The sequence below is a fragment of the Pollachius pollachius genome (assembly GCF_949987615.1).
Source record: "Pollachius pollachius genome assembly, chromosome: 4".
NCBI classification, from domain to species: domain Eukaryota; kingdom Metazoa; phylum Chordata; class Actinopteri; order Gadiformes; family Gadidae; genus Pollachius; species Pollachius pollachius.
In genome coordinates, this window is record NC_136937.1 from 1,903,003 (window position 1) to 1,930,920 (window position 27,918).

Below are 27,918 nucleotides of genomic sequence, written 5' to 3' on the forward strand. Positions count from 1 at the left end.
AAGAAGAGGCAGATAGAAGCGCCTTGTGGTCAACTATCATTTAATAGACATCTGACAGATTATGTCAAGGTTTTAAAATGATTATTATTACCTGGTCATGTTATAACACAGCTGGAAATCGTGGATTTTCTGATAAAGACCAGCTAGCCTTTTTGACAGACAAAACAGCAGATACTATCTTAGGTGCGCTCGTGCTGCATTTTTGCTTTTGTCAACCGGGAGACGCCCACCCACCAATCAGGTTAGAGATTCCCGCAGGAAGCTTGCGCTCGATTTCACTAGCCCATTTGAGCCTGTTCATTAGCGTACGGCATCCATCCTCTCATTGCCTGTGTTTTTTAAAAAAAAAAGGTAGATTAGATTTGAGGACGAAACGATAGGGTGGGCTAAGGCAAGTTTTGGGTGGGCTTGAGCCCACCCAAAACTTGCCTTAGCCATCCTATAGGTCTAGCTTTCCCACCCTATAGGTCTAGCTTTGCCACTGTCTTGACCCGATGACGCTTTCCACAAAGGTGAAGTAAAGGAGGCATAAAGGTCAACATCACGCATCGTGCAGAGACCCTGGTTACCAGGGTAAGGGTAACCGGGGTAACCAGGGGGTGTGAGGGGCTCTGGAGGGCGAGGGTCACCTGTGCGCGGCGGCAGCTGTTGGGGGCGGAGCCGTGGGCCGGCCCTCCCGTCCAGGAAGGAGTCCACGAACTGACAGTGGTCCTCTCCGAAGCCCGCCTCGTCCCCGATGTCCTAGAACTTACCTGGACAGACGGCCACTGCCGTCACCATCATCATCACCATCATCACCATCATCATCATTACCACCATCAACACCATCATCATTACCACCATCATCATCACCATCATTATCACCATCACCTTCATCATCACCATCATCAACACCTTCATCATCATCATCACCACCATCATCATTATCATCATCACCATCACTATCATCACAACCATCATCATCATCATCATCATCCCGGACCCGGACCGGGACTAGGACCAGGACCCGGACCCGGAATAGGACCGGGACCGGAACCAGAACCAGACCAGTCCCTTAAATGAACACAATAAACACAAGGACTCAAACAATAGAAGATTACTAATCATAAACAGGTGTGCATATATCTTTAATAACTGAACATGTTCTGCTGCTGTGTTGTTCCCCACAGAACACATGGCCCCAATCCCAAACGACTCAGACTTAATTTATCGCAGGTGCTAATTAACCTAAGTGAGTGAGTGTGTGAGGCCACATGGGCGCAGATAGGTATTTATGTCACCATTTAATGACAAAGATGTTGCTGACACTTGCCGGTTAGGGAAATTTCATTTTGAGTTTATTTTTGAAAATGCAATGAAAACAATCGGCTACAGCAATTTATTGATATAAGAAATTTTAATTTCTACTTTTGAAGACTACTTCAAAATAACTTTTGTGTGTGCTTACATAATTTGTGTGTGTTTGAGCGTGCGCGCGTCTGTGTGTTCATATATACGTGTAGGTGTTCATATATGCGTGCGTGTGTTCATATATACGTGTCGTTTGTGTTTATATAAGCGTTTTGTGTGTGCGAGTGCATGTGTGTTTATGTGTGTGTGCATGCGAGCGTGTTTATATGTGTGTGTGTTCGCGTGTCTTAATATGTGTGTGTGTCTGTACATATGTGTATTTATTAGTGCTGTCAAGCGATTAAAATATTTAAACGAATTAATGTCATGGTTAACTCTCGATTAATTGCACATCTTTTTCTATTCTAAATATCCCTTGATTTTGTGCTGCTAGCCTTTTAGTGAGATCCGAGAGTGTTGAGAAGGACAGTAATAAAATATATTTGGTAAGATGGATATAAGAAGAGAGACCCGCAATGTATTCAACCCGGTCCACTCGACATCGGGTGCATGACAGTGGTAGGCCTGAACTTTCAAACAAAACTCTCGCTCAGCAAAGATGGGAAATACTATAACATTTACTATTTAAACCAGTAAGAATTTTCCTACCGTACGTAGGCCTATACACATTACTAGGCTATCGAATAACACACACACACACACACACACACACACACACACACCCAACGCAGCACGGCCCACGGCCCGCGGATGGCAATTAATAATATAATATATTATTGCCTTTTTTTTTTTTTTTTTGAAATGTCTTGAAATGTTTTTTGTTTTGAAAAAACAGTCGATAGATGTTGGGGGTGGGGGGGCCCAAAATTAGAATCTTTCATAGGGCCCAAAATTCCTGGCAGCGCCCCTGCACACACACACACACACACACACACACACACACACACACACACACACACACACACACACACACACGGTGGCGGAGTGGTAATCGGGAGAGTCGGGAGAATTCCCGGTGGGCCGTTAACGTTTCGGGGCTGTCGGCTGATTACTGCGGGATAACAATATTTTGTTTATAAAAGTTCCTTGCAGAGCCGTCCGGCAGCCTGAGCTGTGCGCCAGCAACCTCACTCACTTAACGCAGCCGCAACAACTCACAAACTGTCAACGTCGCAACCAAGTCGATTTTGTCTAGAGGGGAGTAACTGAGCGGCCCCTCCCGAAGTGGTACAGCCCAGGTGGGCCTTGAACTGCGATTGGTCAGAAAGACGTGACAGCTAATGACAACATTGAACTCTCGTTGCCCCAACAAGTTTGTGCGGCGTGCTTGTTGTTTTTTTCCCGGTGTAGCTAGATCCGGTATGGTGTTGTAGTTTTTCTAACGTGACTATATGTTGCTAGACAGCAGGTGAAAAAACTACAACGTTTTGCGCGTTAATTGCGCGATAAAAAAATTAACGCCGTTAAAATTGGTTTGCGTCAACGCCGTTAATAACGCGTTAAACTGCGTTAAACTGCCAGCACTAGTATTTATATAGCATGTGTGTGTTTGTGTTTATATGTGTGGGCACATTTGTGTTAATATATGTGCGTGTGTTAATATATGCGTGTGAGTTAATATATGCGTGTGGGTTAATATATGCGTGCGTGTATCCTCCAACTCGGGGTGGGGGAGAGGTGAGGAAAGGAGGAGAGAGAGGAGAGAGGCTATAACTGACACAGAGACACTGAGGAACCTGCAGGTGAAGAGAGCACAGGGAACCCAAACACAGGGAGAAGGTCCTCCTGGGTGAAGGTGGACCGGAAGGTGTGTAGGTGTGTCAGTGTGTCTGAGGACCCTCCTCCACCTGGGGACACTCTGTAGAAGGACAGAGAGCCAGCAGGCCGGTCCAGATACACTCCTACTCTGGTGGAGCCAGCGGGGGGGAGAACTATGTCTGTTCCTCTACCGTTGTACCAGGCAAAGTAACGGTCATCATGACAAACAAGAATCCAGGACTTGTTGTTCCTTCCCAGCAAGCTGTCAACACCCTCTCCTCTCTTTGTGATTCCTCTGTATGTCACTCCTAGTAGAGCACGTCCTTTCCTCTCTACCTCCCAGTAACAGCGGCCAGTCGGAGCCTCTCTACCCAACACCTGGCACCAGGAGTCAAATCTCTCTGGGTGTTCCGGATACGACTGGTACTCTCCAACCCATGTCACCTTCCTGTTGTCCTCAGACAGAGAGAGGAGTCTGTTGGCTGTGTTTGGGTCCAGTGTGAGTTCACAGGCATCTGACGGAGAACAAGACATGATGAGTTGCTGAACCATTCTTCATCATCATCATCATCATCATCATCATCATCACTAGTACTGTCTTACATTCTTCTTCCTGTTTCACGTTCATCTACTCAACAAACATTAACTTAGAAAGAGTAAATAATATCATGGCTACTATAGTGAATTAGTGTGCTATGGCTTTAGAAATAGTTGTGAACATTGTTTATAAGATCATTTAAGTTAAACTAGTGTAAATCATTTACATTTGAGACTTAGAAAGATGTATAATCTGAATCTACTCCCACAATATTTACACTACATACACATATTATACATCAAAACGTTCAGCATGATAAGCTGATATTCCTCTGGAATATCTAAGCTATAGTCAACATACTTTCAAGATATCAGACTTCGAAAGGTTCCATTACACATCCATTGTAATCCACCTGTGTAAACCACAGACTGAACCAGATGAGCTCACATACAGGCTGGAAACTAACAGTTGGTACCATAGAACTGGTTCATACATACTGTACATAGTCATGTACACATACGTACACACACCTACACAAACATACTAGAGAGACATCATATGCATAAATGCGTATGCAGACCACATGTGAATGAGCGGACGTCACCTCCTGCTGTGTGGATGGACTTTTCAAATAGTTAGTGTGTGTTGTGATGACTCAAACAGACACTCACATCTCTGTGGAACTGGTTTCAGCCTCCACACTCCACCGTGCTCCACACTGGGGGGGAATTAAAGTGAGAGCAGCTTGTTGAAACATTCACCTTCATCATCTGCCGTCTCATCACGTTCTACACAACATGAGTTACAGCTGCCTCTTCAAACCGCCTCATCTAGCAGCAACTTGAATCCTGGTAGGAGACTTTGTCCCTGAGTGGTGAGCTGTCCTCTCCATACCTGAAAGTGTCAAGTCTCCAGCCAGGATCCTCCAGTCCAGCAGAGAGCAGCGCAGCTCCTGAGTCTCCTGGGTGATTGTAGCTCAGGTCCAGCTCTCTCAGATGGGAGGGGTTGGAGCTCAGAGCTGAGGCCAGAGAAGCACAGCCTTCCTGTGTGACCAGGCAGCCAGACAAGCTACACACACACACACACACACACACACACACACACACACACACACACACACACACACACAATAACTATTACTGGAGGTAAATCAGTTCAATGTCTTCTTATGTGGAATTTGTAGTGTAACTGTTTGACCATTGAGTAAAACTGACTTGAGAGTTTCCAGTGTACAGTGTGGACTCCCCAGTCCAGCAGAGAGCAGCTTCACTCCTGAATCCTGCAGATCATTGAAGCTCAGGTCCAGCTCTCTCAGACTAGAGGAGTTGGAGCTGAGAACTGAGGCCAGAGCTTCACAGCATCTCTCTGACAGATGACAGCCATTGAGCCTGCACACACAATAAACAGAACATGTTAGGAACTGGGTTTAAATTGGAAACACGACCCACTTAAGTTCCCATGAAGACACATTGCTTTGATCAGAAAACTAAAACACTGGTTTGTACTTTGTGCAAAGTTTCATTGAAATGTCACTGCGGCACTAGCGCTATTCAAGAGCATGTGAAGAATTACACTATTCTGGATGACCCAGAGAAGAAGATAAATCCTAATTGGAGTATATTATCCAATCAGCAGCCGGTTATTATGAGTAGTTATTTGATTGAGGAGGAGGAGGAGGAGGATGAAGAGGTGATTGTTGAGGAAGGAGATGTCGAGGCGCTGGCGGTAAAAACTGAAAAAGACCCCCTATGCAATCAAAACATCAACAACTGATTTAAAGTGAGTGAATCTGTTCACATGAATGGACACAGATGGATGGTACGTGACTAAGGACATTATCACGTCTAATAAAGGGGTGCGCATTTGTTAGGATGCCACCAAATGAAAAAGTTAGTATCACCAGTAGACAATGTGTCTTGAGCCCTGAGAGGATATATTCTACTTATTAATTTAGACCTGTTAACATTCTGGAGGTAAATCTGTTCAATGGCCTCTGATGTGGTATTTGTTGTGAAACTGTTTGACCATTGAGTCAAACTGACCTCAGAGTTTCCAGTGTACAGTGTGGACTCCCCAGTCCAGCAGAGAGCAGCTTCACTCCTGAATCCTGCAGATCATTGGAACTCAGGTCCAGCTCTCTCAGACTAGAGGAGTTGGAGCTGAGAACTGAGGCCAGAGCTTCACAGCATCTCTCTGACAGATGACAGCCATTGAGCCTGCACAAACAATAAACAGAAAATGTTAGGAACTTTGATTAAAGTAACTTAAATCTTTTACCTTCCTGTAATGAAGGAATTGTATTAATGTATTAATTGTATTCACTTTTTTTTGTGAATAAATATCTAAAACAAAGGATATTTAAAAGTTAATTATCTATGGGGTGTACAATTGTAAATCGTTAAGTAGTGTTTGAAAATGTTTTATTTTTAATCAATACTCGTTTGATATTCTAGTATTATGTATATTGTTTGGTGTATTGTAATGCACGTTATTAGTGAACCTACAGATATGTTTTGTTAGTTATAACTTATATATTCTACTATCAGGTATATTGTGTTCTGTATTGTCATACATTATTATGAGTGAACCTACAGAGATCTTTTGGAGGCTTTGATCACTGGCAGCAGCCTCAGAAGACCCTCCTCTGAAGCTGAGTATTTCTTCAGGTCAAACACTTCCAGCTCTTCCTCTGATGACAGTAAGATGAAGACCAGAGCTGACCACTGAGCAGGAGAGACATGTGTTTTGAAGAGACTTCCTGATGTCAGGGACTGTTGGATCTCCTCCACTAGAGAACAGTCGTTCAGCTCATTCAGACAGTGGAACAGATTGATGCTTCTCTCTGTAGAGAGATCTCCACCGATCTTCTCCTTGATGTAAGACACTGTTTCCTCATTGGTCCCTGATCTACTTCTTGTCTGTCCCAGAAGACCTTTTAGGACAATCGGATTGGTCTCCAGAGAGAGGCCCAGGAGGAAGCGGAGGAACAAGTCCAGGTGTCCGTTCTCACTCTCTAAGGCCTTGTCCACAGCACTCTGGTAGAGGAGGAGTTCATCTTTACCAGAGGTTGGTTGTTCTTCTGAGAGCAGATTGACCCCAGTGTTGATGAAGGACTGAAAGACATAAAGGGCAGCCAGAAACTCCTGGATGCTCAGATGGACAAAGCAGAACACTTTGTCCTGGTACAGCCCACACTCCTCTTTAAAGATCTGGGTGAACACTCCTGAGTACACTGAGGCTGCTCTGATATCGATGCCACACTCTGCCAGGTCTGCCTCGTAGAAGATCAGCTGGCCTTTCTCCAGCTGGTTAAAAGCAAGTTTTCCCAGAGAAACAATGATCTCCCTGCTCTCTGAACTCCAGTGTGGATCTGTTTCAGCTCTCCCATGATACTTCCTGCCCGCCTGTATGGACTGAACCCTCAGGAAGTGGCTGTACATCTGGGTCACGGTCTTGTGTATCTCATCTCCTATCTTGGATGTTTTGAAGAGGTCGTCCAGAACTGTAGCAGTGATCCAACAGAAGACTGGGATGTGACACATGATGTGGAGGCTTTGTGATTTCTTGACATGGGAGATGATTGTGTTGGCCAGGTTCTCGTCTCTGAATCTCTTCCTGAAGTACTCCTCCTTCTGTGGGTCGTTGAACCCTCTCACCTCTGTCACCATGTCAACACATTCAGCAGGGATCTGATTGACTGCCGCAGGGCGTGTGGTTATCCAGATGCGAGCAGAGGGAAGCAGGTAGCTCCTGATGAGGTTTGTCAGCAGCACGTCCACCGAGGTGGGCTTTGTGACATCAGTCCAGATCGGGTTTCTCTGGAAGTCCAGAGGAAGTCGACACTCATCCAGACCATCCAAGATGAAGACAACTTGAAACCGGTCGAATCTGCAGATTCCTGCTTCTTTGGTCTCAATAAAGAAGTGATGAAGAAGTTCCACCAAGCTAAACTCTTTCCCTTCCAGTAAATTCAGCTCTCTGAAAGTGAGGAGAAATGTGAAGTGTATGTCGTTGTTGGTTTTGCCTTCAGCCCAGTCCAGGGTGAACTTGTGTGTTAAGACGGTTTTACCAATGCCGGCCACTCCAGTTGTTATTACTGTCCTGATTGGTTGACCTTGTCCAGATAAGGGTTTAAAGATGTCATCACATCTGATTGGTGTTTCCTCCATGGCTGGTTTCCTGGAAGTTGTTTCAATCAGTCTGACCTCATGTCCCTTGTTGACCTCTCCACTGCCTCTCTCTGTGATGAAGATCTCTGTGTAGAAGTCATTCAGAGGTGTTGAATGTCCTGCTTCAGCGATTCCCTCAAACATACACTTGAACTTCTTCTTCAAATCTGACTTGATTTTATGTTGGCACTCGATAGCAACAGATCCTAAAAGAGAAAACGACATATCAGTTAGTGGAACCAGGTCAATATTTCCAGGTACATTTTCAACTTCATGATATTTAGTGGCTTCATTGCTTGTGGTCGGGGATGCTGGTCGTGACACGGACTGCATGTTACAGATTCAAAAAGTTCAGGACTATTTTGTTATTTCCACAGCAATATGATTAGTCTAATGATAGTAATAATGATGCTGAATCATTGTAAAGTAAATTGCTATGCTCATATAACAAGACAGCGTTGCAGCTCTTCAACTGTTATTCTGCTGTTGATCTGCAGTATAATGTTTAACCTTCTTTAACCTGATAGACCCACAATAACCCTACATATCTGGATCAAACCATTGAACCTGATACCCCCACAATAACCCTACATCTCTGGATCAAACCATTTAACCTGATACCCCCACAATAACCCTTCCTATCTGGATCAAACCATTTAACCTGATACCCCCACAATAACCCTACATATCTGGATCAAACCATTTAGCCTGATACCCCCACAATAACCCTACATATCTGGATCAAACCATTTAACCTGAAAGTCTATTTCTACTAAGTTTCTTTCTGCTCTGTTTGCCAAATAAGATATTTTCTGTCTTCAAAATAAGAGTCTCTTACTGCCCCACAGTGTGTCGGCCAGGTCCTCCTGGTTCATCTCCATCAGGCAGAGCTTTGTGATGTCCACCACTCCCTCTATGGCGCGCCTCCTCTGCTCCTCCTTCTTACCATCCACCTCCTCCTTCTCCCTCTGACTCTCTGAGCATTGTGGGTAATCTGAGAAGAGATCCCTCCAGAGCTTCTTCAGCTCCTTGTCTAGAAAAGCGTGTGCGTTCTCCTCAGCCCTCTGGAACAGAACAAACATCAAGGAGAACTTTACTCTGAACTCACTGAGGACATCAGAAGCATCTGTCCTGGATTCACGTCCCGCTGGACAAGAGATGCTTTCTAATGTTCATGGAGAGCTGAAGTCAAACGTCTTGGTGGACATTTACACACCTTGATCAGCTCTGTTTGATGCTGCTGTAGAGACTGAGCACTGGTAACCTTTGACCTCTGGCGTCTGGGGAGATCACACACACACACACACACACACACACACACACACACACACACACACACACAGCTTTTACTCACACTCCAATTCTTATGCTGACTAGATAATTCTTCTTACAAGACAGTTTTAAGTTGAGAGTCCAGCTTTCAAGTCCTTAATTATCTTAATTAGATATTATAACTTGTTACTGAGATGTTATTACTGGCTTTGAGTAACCTAATGCTTTGAACTAGAATCACAGAATTATAAATCTGTTTGATCAACGCTGACGTACCAAACTGCTTTGTCAAAGTCATAGTCTAATTTGAGCATGTTATCTTTTCCTTCTCTTATATTAAGAACAGACAATGACCAAATGGAAGTCACTGTTTTTCTGTTAATCTTGACCACAGAACGGCAGTCATGCAGACCAAACACATTAGAGAACAAAGACAGAACCCTGTTCATATCAGGGGAGCCTTAATGCTCAGGTCAGATGTATTTCTCTTCCTGAGTTTCTGGTCTGGCTGTTCACATTGTGTTTTAAACGTGGCCGATACGACGAATGTGGATCTAGAGCGACGTCAAAGTCACATAACGATACGACTGTTCAACCTGAAGTCTCATTGAGAGAAATCCCTCCTGTATCTTATTCAGGACCGCGTATGGAAATGGCCAAAACCAGGGTTGAACAGACCAGATTCCGTGTGATTTGTGCTGTTCACACTGTTCTGAATGAAATCGGATCGGGTCACCTTTGAGCAAAACAATCTGGCAACTCTTGCTTCCAGTGTGAGGAGGCCAATCACAGCCTTTTACCACGATAACATCTCCCGCCTCCGCCCCCCTGATCCTCCACTGCTGAAGAACCCCCCTCCATGTCTGACCAGTCTCTCTCTAAGTCCTCACCTCTTCTTAATAGGCTTTAAATCTTTAAAGTCAATCAGTCGACCCACAGAGCGGTCACTCTTTATGGAGACACAGCTGGGTCCAGGGGAGTCGGCTCTCTCCTGCTGGACTCTTCTAGAAAATCAAGAACCAGGATTAATGGACGTTTGATAGAAGCTGTATCTTTTTGAACTCTGATAAATCCTCACCTCTTCTCAATAGACTGATTTCCATCTTTAAAGTCAATCAGTCGACCCACAGAGTGGTCACTCTTCATGGAGACACAGCTGGGTCCAGGGGAATCTGCTCTCTCCTGCTGGACTCTTCTAGAAAATCAAGAACCAGGATTAATGGACGTTTGATAGAAGCTGTATCTTTTTGAACTCTGATAAATCCTCACCTCTTCTCAATAGATTGATTTCCATCTTTAAAGTCAATCAGTCGACCCACAGAGCGGTCACTCTTCAAGGAGACACAGCTGGGTCCAGGGGAATCTGCTCTCTCCTGCTGGACTCTTCTAGAAAATCAAGAACCAGGATTAATGGACGTTTGATAGAAGCTGTATCTTTTTGAACTCTGATAAATCCTCACCTCTTCTCAATAGATTGATTTCCATCTTTAAAGTCAATCAGTCGACCCACAGAGCGGTCACTCTTCATGGAGACACAGCTGGGTCCAGGGGAATCTGCTCTCTCCTGCTGGACTCTTCTAGAAAAACAAGAACCAGGATTTATGGACGTTTGATAATAATAAAAATAATACATTTCATTTATAGTGCCCTTTTCATCAGAAGATCTCAAAGGGCTACAGGTTAAAAGCAGTGTTGTTAAAAAAATTTTTTAAAAAAAATAAAAAGGGGTTTAAAAACATCTAAGAGTGGGAGCCAAAGGTTTTCTTAAAAATAAATGTTTTGATACCTTTTTTAGAACAATCAGTGGATTGTGGTGCCCTCAAGGTGTCAGGGAGGGCATTTGGTTCTGGGTACGGGGAGGAGGTTAGAGTGAGTGAAGCGAGGGAGCGTGTTGTGTTGTGTTGGTTGAGAAGTTCTTTGAGATGGGGGGGGGTCATGTCCATGGATACATTGGTGAGTGAGGAGGGAAACCTTGTACTCAATCCTGGTGGAAACTGGAAGCCAGTGGAGTGAGTGGAGGATGGGGGTAATGTGCTCATGCTTGCGCGCTCTCATCAGGATCCTAGCTGCAGAGTTTTTTATGTATTGGTGCCTCTGCAGGCTCTTGCTAGGGATCCCGATGAGTTGTGCGTTACGGTAGTCCAGTCTGGAGGAGATAAAGGCATGGACTCGTTTTTCGGAGTCTGATAGGGAGAGAATGGGGCGGAGTTTGGAAATGTTGCGGAGGTGATAGAAGGAGGTCTTGCAGAGGTGGTTGATATGGGATTCAAAAGTGAGTTGGGGGTCCATTTTTACACCAAGACTTGTGACTGTTGATGAGAGAGGGATATTTGAGCCAGAAAGGGTGATGCTGGTTATGGATGATGATTTGGTGATGATTTGGTGAGAGGTGCCGACCAGGATGGCTTCGGTTTTGGAGCTGTTGAGTTGGAGGAAACTGCTCCATCCATACCTTTATCTCCTCCAGACACGTGGTGAGTTTTGACGGGGATGACGGTGATGTTGAAGGTGGGGTGGCAGCTGTGGCATTGACATAGAGCTGTGGGTAGTCGGCGTAGCAGTGGAATGAAAGACCATGGCGGCTGATGTCCTGACCAAGGGGGATGAGGTAGAGGATAAAGAGGATGGGGCCAAGGACTGACCCCTGGGGGACACCGCAAGTAACTGTGTGTGGGTTTGATTTGGAGGGACCCAGGGAGATGCATTCTATCCGGTTTGTGAGGCATGACTGGAACCAACTGAGGGCAGTGCCAGTGAGTCCAGTGGTGAGGTGGAGGCGGTTTAGAAGAATGTCATGGTCGACTGTGTCAAATGCAGCAGAGAGATCCAGTAGGATGAGGAGGGGGGGGGGGGGGGGGGGGGGCCAGCGTTGGATGACCTATGTGCAATCTTTGATTTTAAAAAAAATCCATGAAGTGATTGCACTGTTCTTCTGTGGTGCCAGTAAGTGGGGGGGGGATTGTGGTTTGCGAAGATGGCTGACAGTAGAGAGGAGCTATTTGGAATTTCCTGGATTGTTTCAGATGGCGTCAGAGTAAAAAGTTACCTTACCTCTTTAAGGGACTTTGAATATTGTAGTTGGTGCTCCCGGTAGATTTGATTGTGAACAGTGAGGCCAGATGTTTTGTATCGCCGCTCAAGGATTCGCCCTGCTGCCTTCATCTTCCGCAGACCATCTGAGAACCAGGGCGCTGGGCAGGTGAAGGTGACTGCTCTGGTGTTAACAGGGGCATGGTGATCCAGGAGGCTACTCAGATGGCTGTTATAGTAGTCTACTGCTTCGCCGGCTGATGAGATGACTGTGGAGAGATGCTGAAAGTCTGCTGCCAGGTGTTCTTGGTTAATGTTTTTGAGGTTTCTGAAGCTGATATTTCGTTTAGGCTCGGAGAGGCTGGATGAGGATGGCAGCTCCATAGAAATTATCTTGTGGTCAGAGACACCAAGGTCATACACCTGCAGGTTTGTGAGAGGGGCAGAGTTTGCGATGACCAGGTCCAAAGTGTGCCCCCTGGTGTGTGTGGGGACATCAACAAGTTGCTTTATATTAAAGCAGTCCAATAGTTGAAGGAATTCAGCAGCAAAGCGGCAGGAGGGGATGTCGACGTGGATGTTCATATCACCTAAAATGATAACGTCGGCAGAGGATGTGCAGAAAGTTGTGAGGAGATTTGACATCTCAGGGATGAAAGATGTGTTTGGTTTTGGTGGTCGGTAAATAAGGAGGAACAGCACGGAGGAAGGGGGCTTACATTTAAAAGCAAGGCATTCAAATGAAGAGAGTTCAGGCAGGGGCTGCAGAGATAGCTCCAGATCACTGCGATGGATGACAGGCCGCCACCACGACCTGTACTGCGGGCTTTCTGGAGGTATCTATATGCTGGGGGAAAGCTCTCATTTAAGGAGGAGAAAGTATCTGGTTGGTGCCAGGTCTCTGTGATGCACATAAAATCCAGACATTTACCCAGTATATGATCATGTACGAGGCAGGATTTGTTGCTGATTGATTGGGCATTAAAAAGTTCAATTTTGCTGCTGGATGAAGCAACAAATCTTGGCAGTGGCCGTAGCAGACTAGAGTCCACTCCACGTTTTCCATCTAGCTCCCTGAGAGGTGTTGCCATGGAGACGCCCAAACTACTTATCCAGTAGGAGACAACGCTCTGGTGACGTGTGTGAGGTGCGACAACTCTCGTGACTGACTGGAGAGCCGGGAAGGCAGGACTTTTCCGTGGGTTGAGGAACTTTCTTCAGGAGCTTCTGTGGATATAGCGCCGACGGTGGAGAAGTCCGAGTTGTTTCATCACTGTAATGTCCGGTGGGGTGAAGACATTTTTGAGATTCATCAGCTGGTTGACGGAGTAACTCAACATAGTGGTGCCGGCGGCAACGTGGGAAAAAGTGCACTGCAGGTAGTGTGCTAGCAGCAACCGGTAGGCAACCGCTAGATTCGATAGCATTTACCTAACTACCCCAAAAAAGTTCACTGGTCGGACACGGATAGTGAAAAGTTAAAAGACTAAAAAGATTAAAAAAACTAAAAAAAACACTGCTGTTTTGGCTCGACTGGAGAAGCGGCGAAACAGAAAGCGCCAGCGCCCTCCCCAGTCTATCCTAGTCGAAGTTGTATCTTTATGATCTCTTTTCGGTGATAGAAGCTGTATCTTTATGATCTCTGATAAATCCTCACCTCTTCTCAATAGACTGATTTTCATCTTTAAAGTCAATCAGTCGACCCACAGAGTGGTCACTCTTCATGGAGACACAGCTGGGTCCAGGGGAGTCTGCTCTCTCCTGCTGGACTCTTCTAGAAAAACAAGAACCGGGATTTATGGACGTTTGATCGAAGCTGTATCTTTAGGATATCTGATAAATCCTCACCTCTTCTCAATAGACTGATTTTCATCTTTAAAGTCAATCAGTCTTCCCACAGAGTGGTCACTCTTCATGGAGACACAGCTGGGTCCAGGGGAGTCTGCTCTCTCCTGCTCCTCTCTCCCCTCATCCATACCTCCAGACCTGGACACAAACACACCTACAAATTGTTTCTGTGGATTCTGTTTGAGTACTGAACGGTAAGGGTGTGACGATATCTCGTGCCACGAAATATCGCGACATTAAACCTGACGAAATATGTAGTTGAGACGAAAAAATGGTTCGCGATATCATTTTTTAAAATTAATATTGTTATTTTTTTCAGTGCTAAGATCTCTGATCAGTCACCAGTGCTGTGCACAAATAGTTAAAGGTCCCATTGCATGAAAATTTCACTTTATGAGGTTTTCTAACATTAACATGAGCGGTGGTGCTCCGGCACCAGGGCAGCGGGACTCAGGCGCGAGACAATCCCGGGCAACAATCCCTTTCTCCTCCATGTCGCAGTTCAATCTGGACTTCAGGGAGTCACAGCCAAAGCTGCTTTCCCCCAATTCCTTCTCAACCATGGCCGAGACAACCCCCACTATGAGTCTCTTTGTGGAAGTACCGGGACTCGGAGTCCGCAAACGGCAACAATCCCTTTCTCCCCCATGTCGTGGTTCAGTCTACTTCAGATTGATGTGGACGTGGAAGAACCAGAGACGTCAGAGAACCCGACGCAGTCATTTGTGATTCATAATATCGTCTGGAGGCGCACACAGCTTTTGGCCGTGATAATATGTATTATATGATATAGATATCTATGTATTATATGATATTATTTAGATATAGAGCTCCAGGACTGTAACCCAAGTGTTGTACACTTCTTTGTTATTTCAATAACCGTTCTGCTGTTGGTGTTCTGGCGCATAACACGTCGGACTCTCGTCTCTGGTATTTCCACAACGAGACTCGTAGTGGGGTTCATCTCAGCCATGGTTGAGAAGGAATTGGGGGAAGGGAACTTTGGCTTTGACTCCCTGAAGTACATGAACCACGACATGGAGGAGAAAGGGATTGTCTCCTGCTTGAGCCCCGCTGCCCGCTGCCGAGGGACCACCGCCTATGCGCTGCTCGCTGCCTACTTCAGATTGATGTGGACGTGGAAGAACAAGAGACGTCGAAGAACCCGAAGCAGTCGTTTGAGATTCATAATATCCTCTGGAGGCGCTTGCAGCTTTTGGCCGTGATAATATATATTATTGTAGTGTATTGATGTAGATATCTATTTACAATATGATATTATTTAGATATAGAGCTCCAGGACTCCCGCCGGAACACCCGGAGTGTTCTAGAATATTTACAGAACACGGCCAAAGGCTGTGTGCGCCTCGCCATTGCGATACCTCCATTGTAAACAGAGCGCATGGTACCGTTGCCTCAAGCTGCTCAGGGCCACACCCTCACCCTCCTCCTTGACCCGCCTCTCTCCTCCTCATTTGCATTAAAGCTACAGACACCGAAACTGCGGGTTTGGGAAAAGGTCAATGTGCGACTGGCTCGTAGTGGCTGTAATTCTGTGCCACGGCTGAATTTCGGGAACGTCTTCAATTACTGTGTTAGGGGCCCACTAATATCTATATTAAAGCATCCATAAAGTAGCATGCCATGGGACCTTTAAGATATTCTACTTTTAAAATACTATCTTTTTTTTAACATGGGAGTCAACTAAATGAACCGTTTATCTTCGTTCAAAACATTTAACAAATCAACAAAATTGTATCTTCAATAATATCTGACGGAATTTCGATATCATTTAAACTTTCTTCAAAATCACAATTTTAGTTTCATACCGGCTTCGTTCTCAGCTGTTTTCATTGATTTACGTTGACGCTGGAGCGTGAGGACGTTCAGCAGTGTTGCCAGATTGGGTGGTTCTTCCCGCCGGATTGGGCTACTTTTGGAGAACGACCAGGCAGTGTTGCCAGATTGCGCTGTTTTTCCCGCTCTATTGTGCTACTTTTAATCACGCAACGGCTCGCTATTCTCCTAAAGACACACACACACACACACACACACACACACACACACACACACACACACACACACACACTCACACACACAGGGCCGCTGCTGGCCGTTTCGGTGCCCTATGCGGGGGGGGGGAGGGGAGCCTCTTCAAGTATATTAGGTAAAAACATATAATTGCCGACATTGAGTGAAAAACAACGGTGGGCCTCTTCATAACTAATTTATATATTTTTTTAATTCAATAATGTAATAATTATTTTTATTTTTTTTACAAACCATAATTTTTGGTGCCCGCCCCAGGTACTTGGTGCCCTACGCACTCTGCGTACTCTGCGTATAAGGAGCGGCGGGCCTGCACACACACACACACAGCAGTACAGCGCCTGTTCTGGCTTTTTTAGATACAGATCAGGCGCAGCCGCTATGACGAATAACGTGCTCTGATTGGCTTTGGTGTAGAGTACCCGCCTCCGGCTTCCTCTTCCCTGGTCCTGCTCCCTTGTGGTAATGACCGTTTATATGCTGATTTGCGTAACAAAAAACAGGGAGTAAACCGGTTTTTCATTATTATATACCAGTAACCAAAAGACAATATAAACGCTAGTAAACTGTTGGCCTACCTTACGTTATCTACTCCGTGATTAAAATGCGTCCATACGGTATAAAGTTGGGAGGTTGAAAAAAGGGTCCTCGGGTAAGACTGCGACGGACCAGATGCGGAATGAACTGAACTGAACCGATATGACGCCGCCCTTCTCAGTGCGTGTCATGTGTTTTCCGGGAAACCGAATGCGCACACACACACACACACACACACACACACACACACACACACATATATTAATACCTTGTAATAATAGCCTGGGTATGCTATCAGTACATTACTGCATGTCACCGCAGATCAACACTGTTTAGTAATGTCATTGGATATGCTTATTGCATGGCGTTACATGGAACTCATCACAATAACAACAAGCTGTTATAACTTGATATCAGTCAGCTGTTATCCTGCTCTTAACCATCACAATAACAATAACCTGTTATAACTCTATATCAGTCGGATCTTATCCTACCCTAAACCATCACACTAACAATAAGCTGTTATAACTTTATATCAGTCATCTGTTTTCGTGCTCTAAACCATCACACTAACAATAACCTACCTGTTATACCTTTATATAAGGTTAGATCGATCTTTTTTTTCTTTTTTCTATTTGCTGTTATTTAAACAAGCAATGCCTTATAAAGAAGGCAGTTTGGAACCATATAATAAATATTATAACACTAATAATTATATGTACAAAAAATGTATTTTCTATTACGTGATTAAAATGCGGTTAGGTATGGTACAAAATTTATAAAGTATAAATACAAGTGAAGAAACGGAGGTTGAAGGGTTTCTAGAATAAGTCAGTCAGAGAAAAGGATTTAAAAGTAGAATTCGAGAAAGATCGAGGAAGACGAGGAAGAAGAGCAAGTAGCCTCGAACAATGAGGTGCTGTGACGCACTTGGAAGTTTATAGCCATAGCCTCGAACTCACAGGACCCGCCCCCTCTCTGTCACGTGCTTTCAGGGAAATCGAAACCTAGCATTCAGAAACGCACACACATACATGCGCGCGCACACACACGCACGCAAGCATACACACGCGCACACACGATGTGTCGTCCTATTGTAGAAAACTGACTTGTAAACGCAGGGCTCTCAAGTCTCACGCATTCGGCGTGAGACACACGCAATTCAACCCATGCACACGCTCACACGCCACACTTCGTAATTCTCAGGCAGAGAAATGACCAGGATAGCACTCACCAATTTGGGCCGCAATTTAACACTGGAACAGGTAGGAATCAAATGGGTTTCCCGTACGTATGGTAACCAGACGTCCTCTTTTGCCCGAATATGCCCTCTTTTTGAGACACTTTAAAAAAAAAGTGTGGCGGAATTTCAAAATCGTCCGGGATTTTATTAAAGCCTCATACATGTTCACATTGAATTTGCTTTGCGTTTCCCTGGGTCGTTCACAACTAGTTAGGCTATGCCCTCCCCTACTCAGTTCTGTTCGCTTTGCATTGGTGGAAGTGAGTAGGGGGAGTGGTTAAGTAGAGCCTTCAGATTGGACGGTTTGACTTACCTAGTTACCGTCATGTTTTGTATATATATTTTTACCATTATTGTTTAATAGGGACAAACATTAACAAAGTTCTCCTGCAAAAAAAATAAAGTTCTATCTATTGAACAGAAAGAAACACTTGGTCATACTTTACACACTTGACCACAGCATTGGCCTACTGAATGCCACAGATATATTTTAAGCATTGGACTGAATGCCACATAAATATATATTTATGTTTTTTGCACGTTTGCAACGTTTAAAAGTTCAGGGAAAAGTATATGCCTCTACTGGTGTTGCTTAAGCCAATAGCCTTTTGAGGCAGTGTTGTTTCTGAATATTAGTGTTAAGGGCCAATAATGCTTACTATCATACATAAGTCACCCTGTCTGTGGACACATTTGTATGCAGTCACATGTTAATATACCCCCCCGCCAACAAAATCTCACACTGAACTCAGTTCAAAACTTGAGAGCCCTGTAAACGTCATTCCAAGTAGAGTCTGAAGACAACATGTTCTTCATTCTTCTTCATTTTGTTTTGTTTGTTTGTTGTCTGACTATTTCTGTGTAATGAGGAAGCAGTTGTCTCGTTCCAACCCGACCGGTTTCAACATTGTTGACGTTAGGGTTGGATAAGCACAGACCCGCCTCGCCCTGTGCTGCGGGCGGCACAGGACGAGGAACAGGGCGAGGAAAACACGAGTTGTTTTTTGCAATTCATGTTTTCACCAGAGAGGTTTTTAGGTCATCAAGTTTAAAAGTAAATTCACCTGTGTCACGCACCTCCTATATAACGCGCACATGGTGTGTGTGTGTGTGTGTGTGTGTGTGTGTGTGTGTGTGTGTGTGTGTGCGCGCCAGTGGTGTAGTCTACGTGATACGCAGGTATACGCTGTATACCCACTAGGAACGCTCCAGGATTTCCGTATATACCCACTTAAAAATGTGCATGGATACGTATCCATCGTTTTGTGACAGAACTTTCACTTCAGTGTTCATTTTTCGCAACTACCGGGTAGAGTATAACTGCAATAAAATACTTTTAGCAGGGGACGTTATCTCCTACATTCAGCATTCATAAAATTCCCCCTGCGCGCTCGCGCTCGCGCTCTGCCATGTCTCATTTACGAAGCACGTAAATTAGACTTACTGGTCCACACATGGACTTACTGGTCACTGTTGAGAACATCACTGTATCTCCTTATCCAACTGCCAAAAACCTTGGTGTAGTGTTGGACAATCAGTTATGCTGCACCGCAAACATCACTGCGGTGGCCCGATCCTGCAGATTTGCACTTTACAACATCCGCAGGATCCGGCCCTTCCTCACAAGGGAAGCAGCTCAGCGTCTAGTCCAGGGCTATTCAACTTCAATAGCAAGTGGGCCAAATATGAAAATCACTGGGGGTTCGTGGGCCGCACAGAATATTTGTTAACTAATGGCTAAAAAATAACTCTTGATAATAGAGAAGGAATGACACATACAGTATCCACTTTTTCCCCCACTTTAATACTTTCACAAAAGGGCTTTTATAACCAAGGTCCATATTTATATGAATGCTACATTCAAGATTAACAAAGCAAAGCCATCTGACCATAGATGGGACTGTTCACAACATAGATAGAGATAAACAATTTCAAACATAGCAGTCCATACTCACAGTTAAAATTTGAGCTGGACAGTAAAACAGACAAAATAATGAACATAAAACTGAACTGTTTTCACAGAGACTGATATTGTTTTTTAACATGTTTTGACCAAAAGTTCTCCCTCAGACTGCAAGTTTTTAACACAAAGTAATTGCACATTCATCATTTAAAGGAGACATATTATGCCACCAGGTGTGAGTGTGATTAGCCTTACAAGCCATTTCGAAAATCTGCCCCATGTGACATCACTAGGGGGCGTGTCCACCTAGATCCGTGCTGGATAGATCAGTCTACCAGCCTACCCAGTGGACTGAAGTAAATGTTGCTCATCTATCCAGCACAGATCTAGGTGGACACGCCCCCTAGTGATGTCACATGGGGCAGATTTTAGAAACGGCTTGTAAGGCTAATCATACTCACACCTGGTGGTATAATATGTCCCCTTTAAGTCTGAGAGATGCTGTCATAGAAGACATTACCATTAGCATCACACTGCTGTCATTCTGAGCCTTTTCAGGTTAATGTGAAAAATTGCACTGCCTTGACCTTGCTATTTCAACATAGTTTGGCTCATATGTAGTCAGGGCAATCCTCAGACACACGTGCAACTTTTCATTGGTCATGGAGCAACGTGCCCTTGTTTTTATGGCATTCATATGTGAAAAACTTGACTCGCATGTATAAGTGGACCCAAACATTGTCAGTATTAGCAAGGCCACTTTCCTCATTGTGGGGTACTGGTATTGGTTCACATGGTTAGACCAAAAGCTCTCTGCACCCTCAGACTGCAAGTACTGTTTTGAAGCAAAGGAGGATTGCACATCAACCATTTCCAACTGAAAGATGCTCTCATCAATAGAAGACATTACCTCTTTTACTTTTGCACAAAAGTCTGCCTCAGGTTTGATAGAAAAGGGGTCACGAGCAAAGTGCAATACCTCAATGGGAATGTTGAACCCTTTGAATCTCTCAGTAAAGTTCTCAGTCAGTTTTGTCATGAAATCTGTCATGACGGGCGTTATCCGTGCCTCCGGTGCTGTGTTCATGAATCCACGCAGTCTTGGAAAGTGCAGCAGTCCTGTTGCTGATAAGTCTGTTGTGAAAATGGTTAGCTTTGTTTTGAAAGCACAAAGCTTCTCAACCAAATCAGCAATAGACTTTTCTCGTCCCTGCAGTTCAAGATTCAGGGTGTTCAAGTGTTTGAAAATGTCACACAGAAAGTACACTTCTGCCATGAACTGTTCATCCAGCATGCGCTCCAGGAGGTTTGCTGCCCGTTTGTGTTTACACACGCGAAGGAAAGACACAATCTCCTGGTGGAGCTCACAGAAACGGTCCAAAACATTCCCCTTGCTAAGCCACCTGACATCGTTATGAACAAGCAAGTCCTTGTGTTCCGCAAACATGTCGGCAAGCATCATATGGAAAAGGCGGTGTTGTAGGCTGGAGGTTGAGCGGATGAAATTCACAATATTCATGACAGTGTCCATGGTGTTTTTCAGATCACCGCTCAACTTTGCACACAACACAGACTGATGAACGATGCAGTGTAAAAACTGCATGTGTGGAGCTATGGTTGATAGCCTCGCTGTCAGCCCTTGTAATCTACCAATCATTGCTGGAGCGCCATCGGTGACCAAAAGGCAAACTTTCTGTAAATCCAGTTCACGCTCGTCAAAAAATGCGACAATCTTTTGAAATATCGCCTCACCTGTGGTGTGTCCCTCCATCGGAATAAGCCCCACAAGTTCTTCTCTAAAGCGCACTCCATCATGAAATCTGACATAAATGCATAGCTGAGCCATGTCAGTACAGTCGGTTGATTCATCCACAGCGATGCTCATAACATCAGTTTTTTTTAGGTTATCCAAAAGCTGCCTTGATACATCCTTTGCGAGTAATTCCACTCTGCGAAGAGTTGATGTATCCGAGAGAGGCACTTTTTTAATGGATGAGGTGACGCTTTCCCGCACTTTTTCATCAACAACAACTTCGTCAATGACAGCCAGCATACAATCTTTAACCGTCTCCGCCTCGGTAAAAGGCCTCTTCTGTCTGGTTAGTGTCCAGGCTACACGAAGGGATGCTATCATAGCCCTCTCCTGCTCCGTGCAAAAGCGACCAAGGGCGGCCTGACCGTGTTGAAATGATGTTAGCAGACACTGTATTTTGCTTCGCCGTTCATCCGAGCCCTCCGGGAAACGAGCCGAAAACGAGCCGTGGTTTGACTTGTAGTGCCGCTTCAAGTTGTATTCTTTCATCACAGACATGCATTCGTTGCACAGTAAACAGACCGGTTTCGTACTGGTCACGGCAGGCAAAATAAATAAATATTTGTCCGTCCATTCGCTCTGGAACTGGCGGTTTTCCGAGTCAATTTTCCGTTTCTTCGGTTTAGAGAGCGCCATGCTGGTGCCGAACCCTGTCACCCATGAGCTCAGGCAACTGCAGAGCAGCGCGGCAACTGCAGAGCAGCGCTGTGATTGGTGCGATTGGCTGCATTTGGCTGCGTGATTGGCTACGCATCACACGCCTAGTTCACGTGCGTGACATAGATATTTATGAGTTAGATCCGGTTAGATCCAGATCAGAGCCGTTGTTGATGTAATAATTTTAAGAAAATTAAAAAAAAAAAAAAAAAAATATATATATTTAAATTTTAAATTTTTTTTTTTTTTTATATTTTGTAATAATTTTCATCACTGTTATTTACTGGCAGTCTCGCGGGCCAGAAAATTTTTCAAACGGGCCGTATCCGGCCCGCGGGCCGCTAGTCGAATAGGCCTGGTCTAGTCCAATCACTGGTCATCTCCCGCCTCGACTACTGCAACTCGCTCCTGGCTGGACTCCCTGCCTCTGCGATTAAACCCTTGCAGTGCATCCAGAATGCGGCAGCGCGCCTCGTGTTCAACCTACCAAAGTTCTCACATGTAACCCCCCTCTTCCGAGACCTCCACTGGCTCCTTGTAATAGCTTGCATCAGATTCAAGATGATGGTACTGGCATACAAGGCAGTCGATGGAACTGCCCCTGCCTACCTCCAAGCATTAATAAAGACATACACCCCAGCTCGATCCCTCCGCTCAACTACCTCAGCTGGACGTCTGGTACCGCCATCGCTAAGAGCAAGCAAAGGTCGATCAGCGAAGTCACAACTTTTCTCTGTTTTGGGACCTCAGTGGTAGAACGAGCTTCCTGCCGATGTCAGGATCGCAGAGTTGCTCACCAGCTTCCGCAAAAGACTCAAAACTCACCTGTTCAGAGTTCACCTCGACTCTGCATAGAAACCAATGCACAGCCACCATTGAATGTTGTACGTCCTGGCACTTGCACATTGCACTTATTCAAGGTACTTAATTGTGTAGCATCTACAGTAGCTGCTATCGTTGCTTTACACGGGGAATGGGTTAGCCTAGCGATTGTAATACTTGCACTTGGTTCTATGAACATCTTTACTGTACCGACAGCGATGTATTGTTTCACTTCTTATGACAAATGTACTTATTGTAACAAATGCACTTAATGTACGTCTCTTTGGATAAAAGCGTCTGCTAAATGCCCTAAATGTAAATGTAAGCTGCCCCCGCATCTCTACATGTTAGATGGCGGGCCAAGCCCCTCCCTCTCGCGCTGTGATTGGACACCCACACAGATTGAAAGTTAAACGTAGGAACAACTGGCATAACAGATCAAACAACTGGTTACAACGATAAAAAACACAAAACAAAGACATAAAAAGAGGCAGAGGCCGAATATAGAAATCTGGTGACAATGGTTCAGTGTAAATATCTATGTCAAATGTGTGTCTTCTCCTGTACCAGACAGGAAAGAGCAGAATAAAGATATTGTTGGTTTATAGGACCACACCATGGTTATTTTTGTTCAAATAATGCATTTATCTATTTAATATAAACTAAGACTGTTTTTACATACACAGTTATGCAAAGACACAGGCGAGGTTTGTATATATGTCAAAAAGACATGGTTTAATACATAGTTACATTGACATCCATGTTACATGTACAGCTGCTGTTTAACATACGGACCCTAATTCACATGAATTTAGGCAGATCTCCTTGGTACTAGTTTACATCATGCCTTCTGCCAACAACCTGAGCCAAGAGCTGGGTCTAATTGAGCAAAAAACTAGAAAAACATGGTGTTATAACAATAACTTACCTAGTCAGTGGCATCAGGTCTGTCTTGAGACCCTCCTCCTCGCACTTCTTCTCCCTCCACAACAGTGGCACAGCTCACTGAGATCATCTGGTAAAGATATGGTATCGATGATGATATTATGTTTTCTTCTTATTTGCTTGGGAAAATATACCATGAGTGATACATACTAACTTTCTAGACTTTTTTATATTAATTTCAATTATGATATTTGAAATCCTCATGGTGTTAATAGAAATACAAGTTTGAAAAGGGTAAACATACCAGTCTCATTGAGAAGTGTGACAGCAATTTCCCTCCTGTAGTTACCAACTGCTTCTTCAGAGTTTGGGAAAGTAGGAGGCTCCTCTTCCAGGATTTTCTCAGCATACTAAGAACATGTTTGAATAAATGAATATAAACATACCAGCCCAGTTTAACTTAATCAAAATTCATCAACTCTATGTCTCTCTATAGGAGTTTAATTGTTGAAAAAAGAGTCCTTTTCAAAATCTGCTTCATGTTTCCATAAAGAAATATGCAATTCAAAAACTTACTTTGATGGCAAATATTCCACATGAAGTGAAATCCTGCTGTAAGCTATGGGGTACAGTGGTGGCTCTCCACCTGGACAGCGTACAGCCCCTCGCTCTTATGAATGCGCTGAAAAGTAGACAAAAAGCAGCAAATGACCACCACGGCCGCGGGGCAGCGGAGCCTCGCAGCAGGCAGCGAGGCTCCGGCGGGAGACAATCGCTGTCAACATCCGCCGGGATGTCGGATACGCAATGCAATTCGCCGACCGATCGATCATATATGTTGACTACAAACCATGTAAATAGTGTTGTAAATAAACTTCCAAAGCTTTTCAAATCGTACTTAGTGTTCTATTGGTCTTTAATGTGCAAAGTAAACAATGTACAAAGTAAATAAGGTGCAAAGTCAATTCGGAGAAGTGATTCCGGAAATGATTTTGCTAGAGATAGATAGATAGATAACAGATAGATAGTTAAAAAAATATTGGATGCTGTTCAGTGAGTATTCTCTGTGGCACCCCGAATTGATAAACAAATTTAAGAATGCACTGTGTGACCTCGGCTGCAGATTTCGATTTGATGGCATAGGCCTGTGACCATCAGGTAAAGTAGTCCACCATTACATGGTGTACTGATTTCCCTGATCAGTCATCGCCAGTTTGCCAACTAGGTCCATGCCTATTAGTTAAAAAGGAACTTTGGTTGGTTTGAAAACAAAGAAAGAAAGACAGAGAAAAATGTAATTGCTATGTTATTCACACATGAAATATGGTGAAAATATGATGAATGTTCCTCCCATCTACTATAAAAGGGAAAAATGGATGAGAAGACAAAAAAATGAAATGTTTGCCTTAATTGGTTTATACTCTGTGCCAAGCTTGAGGTCATGTCGATTTTGCTGACACACATTGTGATAACTATGGAAGATATTTTCATGTGATTTGGCATTTTTTTGTGCTGAATAAAGCAGAAAATTATTAAATATGAAAGCAAAAACAAAACCAATTATCAATGTTAGTGGACATGACAGGCCAGTAGAACTGTTGTGAAATCACTGTCCTGGTACGAATTTGGCCGCAGTGTGCGCCAATGTCATTGCAGTGAAATTCATTAAATAAGGCCCCATTTCACTTTTTCCTCGTTGTCCGAGCGCCTATGTATGACATAAAACAATTCGCGGTCTAGAAGATAGGACGGCAATTATTGAGAACCCGTTAAGCCTGGTTTAATTCGGCCTACAGGCCCCTGCTGGACATTGACGCATCGTGGATTGAGAACTGCTGCTTGTGGACTCTCTGATCATCGCAGACATGAATAATTGTGTACACATACAGATATGAGATATGAGGCACTGGGGGTGGGGGGTGGGGGTGGGGGGGGGGGGGGGGGGGGGGGGGGGGGGGGTTGGACGAGAAATCCTGATGGGGGGGGGGGTTGTAGACGACTGTGGCTGTGGTGTCAAGTGGCCACTGGGCCCAGCTACCACTAGTGGCCCCCTTTTTTCTTGGCTCATGATAGGCCCCTGATCTTTGTAAGCCCCAAACAAAAAATCACATTGTCTTGGGCCTACGCCAATCGGGGGCCTATCATGAGCCAGTGTTAAAAAAAAACATTTACTGCAGCTCATGATCCTCGTAGGCCTTGGGGCTTCAGCCCAGGTAAGCCCGTGCATTAAGGCGGCCTTGCCTGTCGGGCTCCGGTCTGGCTCAGTTACTCGAGCCCATTCGGCGCTCTAATGGGGACGGCAAATGACCTGAAAACATTTGGTTGGAATTAAAACATTTATTTACAAATATGTTCTATGTTTTTGCCAAGTGGAGCCAGCCAGTCCCGTTAGCGTATGCAAATTAGCCATGTGCGCTAAACAGAAGAAAGTCGCAATAGAACTGATTGTTGTGCAAAGGTACTGCATGGCTATTTGTGGTTGGCTGTGGTCTTAATGAAACAGCCTAGCCTTGGAGTTGGAGAAGTTAGAGTGATTGTGCGAGAGAGAGAGCGCACCTGCCGATTCCATATACGGAATCCACATGGTTTAGCCCTTATACCACGCCAATCTAGGCCCGGGTTGTGGTACTCTTGACTTTCCATAGGATCGTGGCACTCCTGGCTTTTCATAGCGGTGCCCGCGGTACCTGCGGTGCGTCGCGGTTCCTCGCGGTGCCCACGGTCGCGGTGGTCGCGGTGCTCGCCAAGACCACCGCGACCAGGGCACGACGGGAGTCGTAGAGGCCGGCCGGGAGTCGCGGGAGTCCCCGGGCCGCGGTCACGGTGAATGAATGTCCAATCCAACCATTTCTTCCTCAACTCTTCTTTCTTGGCCAAGAGATCTCTCTGTGTCTGACAAGTTTATTGTGCAAAACTACAAAGAAAGAAAGAAAGAAAGAAAGAAAGAAAGAAAGAAAGAAAGAAAGAAAGAAAGAAAGAAAGAAAGAAAGAAAGAAAGAAAGAATAAAGCATTAGAATAACAATAGTTGAGTGCTGATTGCAGCACTCACCTAATGAAAGAAAATGCAGGAAGTTAGATCAGGGGCAGAGCCAGACGTTGTCTATCCGGGTCTTAGCCTCTAGTCCATTTAAGGGTGACCTGCTGGACATTGGCAAATCCCTTCTCGTTCACAGCCTACATTTTCAGTTGCGGGGCCTGCTCAAGACGACACTGTGGCGACCACAGGTGTAGACGCTCATTCAGTTGCGCAAGGGATTCTGGGGGGTTCATTTATCCTGGGGGTTTGGACCCTTTCGGGGACAGTGTGGTTGTTGGGTTGAGTGGGGTTAATGGGTTGGGGTAGTTAATTAGTTGTGTGTTGTTGAGTGTTGACAAGTTGTGTGCATCGTTGCCGCCACCGTCACCGAGAGTGACGTGTTCGTTTACTAGGTGCGCTGGTTTCCGTGTTTGCGGTTGGTCGTAAATAAAGGCGTTTCGTAGTCGTGCGGTGTATGGTGCACGGAACTGCATAATTGGTTGAACCTGGGCTCCCCTTTCGTCACTTCCCGTGCTGCTCGCCACAATACTATTTAATGGAAAGCAAAAATAACCCCTTAATTATTGACTTCTAGAGATTTTTATGTAAACTACAATGGGAAAATTGAGACTTATAATTTTTAGACTAACTTTCAGTAGTTTCAAAGTAGGATTGCAGAGATGGATTGTTTGTTTGCTTTTTTGTATTTTAGACGTGGTATGCCCAAGGCCGCCTTAATGCACGGGCTTACCTGGGCTGAAGCCCCAGGGCCTACGACTATCAGGGGGCCGATCATGAGCTGCAGTCTTTTTATTATTATTATTTTTTACTGGCTCATGATAGGCCCTCCCGATCGGCGTAGGCCCAAGACAATGTGATTTTTTGTTTGGGGCTTAGAAAGATCAGAGGCCTATGATGAGCCGAGAGAAAAGGGGGCCACTAGTGGTAGCTGGGCCCAGTGGCCACTTGACACCACAGCCACAGTCGCCTTCCCCCGTCTTGTCACAAGACATGAATCTCCAATCAA

The 27,918-nt window shown here is 44.8% G+C and overlaps 1 protein-coding gene across 8 annotated transcripts; it reads right to left on the reverse strand.

The window, feature by feature from the left end:
* Window positions 1–1,108: 1,108 nt before the first annotated feature.
* LOC307074600 (uncharacterized protein) lies at window positions 1,109–24,284 on the reverse strand. 8 transcript variants are annotated; one of them, XM_079734819.1, is made up of 17 exons: window positions 17,786–17,995; window positions 16,593–16,724; window positions 16,249–16,494; window positions 13,966–14,103; window positions 13,775–13,891; window positions 10,548–10,664; window positions 10,357–10,473; window positions 10,166–10,282; window positions 9,978–10,091; window positions 9,032–9,095; window positions 8,654–8,879; window positions 6,239–8,021; window positions 5,689–5,862; window positions 4,861–5,034; window positions 4,541–4,714; window positions 4,318–4,364; window positions 1,109–3,623 (listed from the first exon to the last, which is right to left on the reverse strand). In XM_079734819.1, exons 4-17 carry the CDS (start codon window positions 14,091–14,093, stop codon window positions 3,058–3,060), a joined length of 3,918 nt encoding a protein of 1,305 aa, XP_079590945.1. In that variant the 5' UTR covers window positions 14,094–14,103; window positions 16,249–16,494; window positions 16,593–16,724; window positions 17,786–17,995; the 3' UTR covers window positions 1,109–3,057. The 8 variants fall into 8 exon arrangements, with proteins under 8 accessions (XP_079590945.1, XP_079590941.1, XP_079590940.1 ...); XM_079734815.1 differs by lacking the exons at window positions 16,249–16,494; window positions 16,593–16,724; window positions 17,786–17,995 and adding exons at window positions 23,918–24,004; window positions 24,179–24,284 and having other exon boundaries at window positions 13,775–13,888; XM_079734814.1 differs by lacking the exons at window positions 16,249–16,494; window positions 16,593–16,724; window positions 17,786–17,995 and adding exons at window positions 23,918–24,004; window positions 24,179–24,284 and having other exon boundaries at window positions 10,548–10,661.
* Between the last annotated feature and the right edge of the window lie 3,634 nt (window positions 24,285–27,918).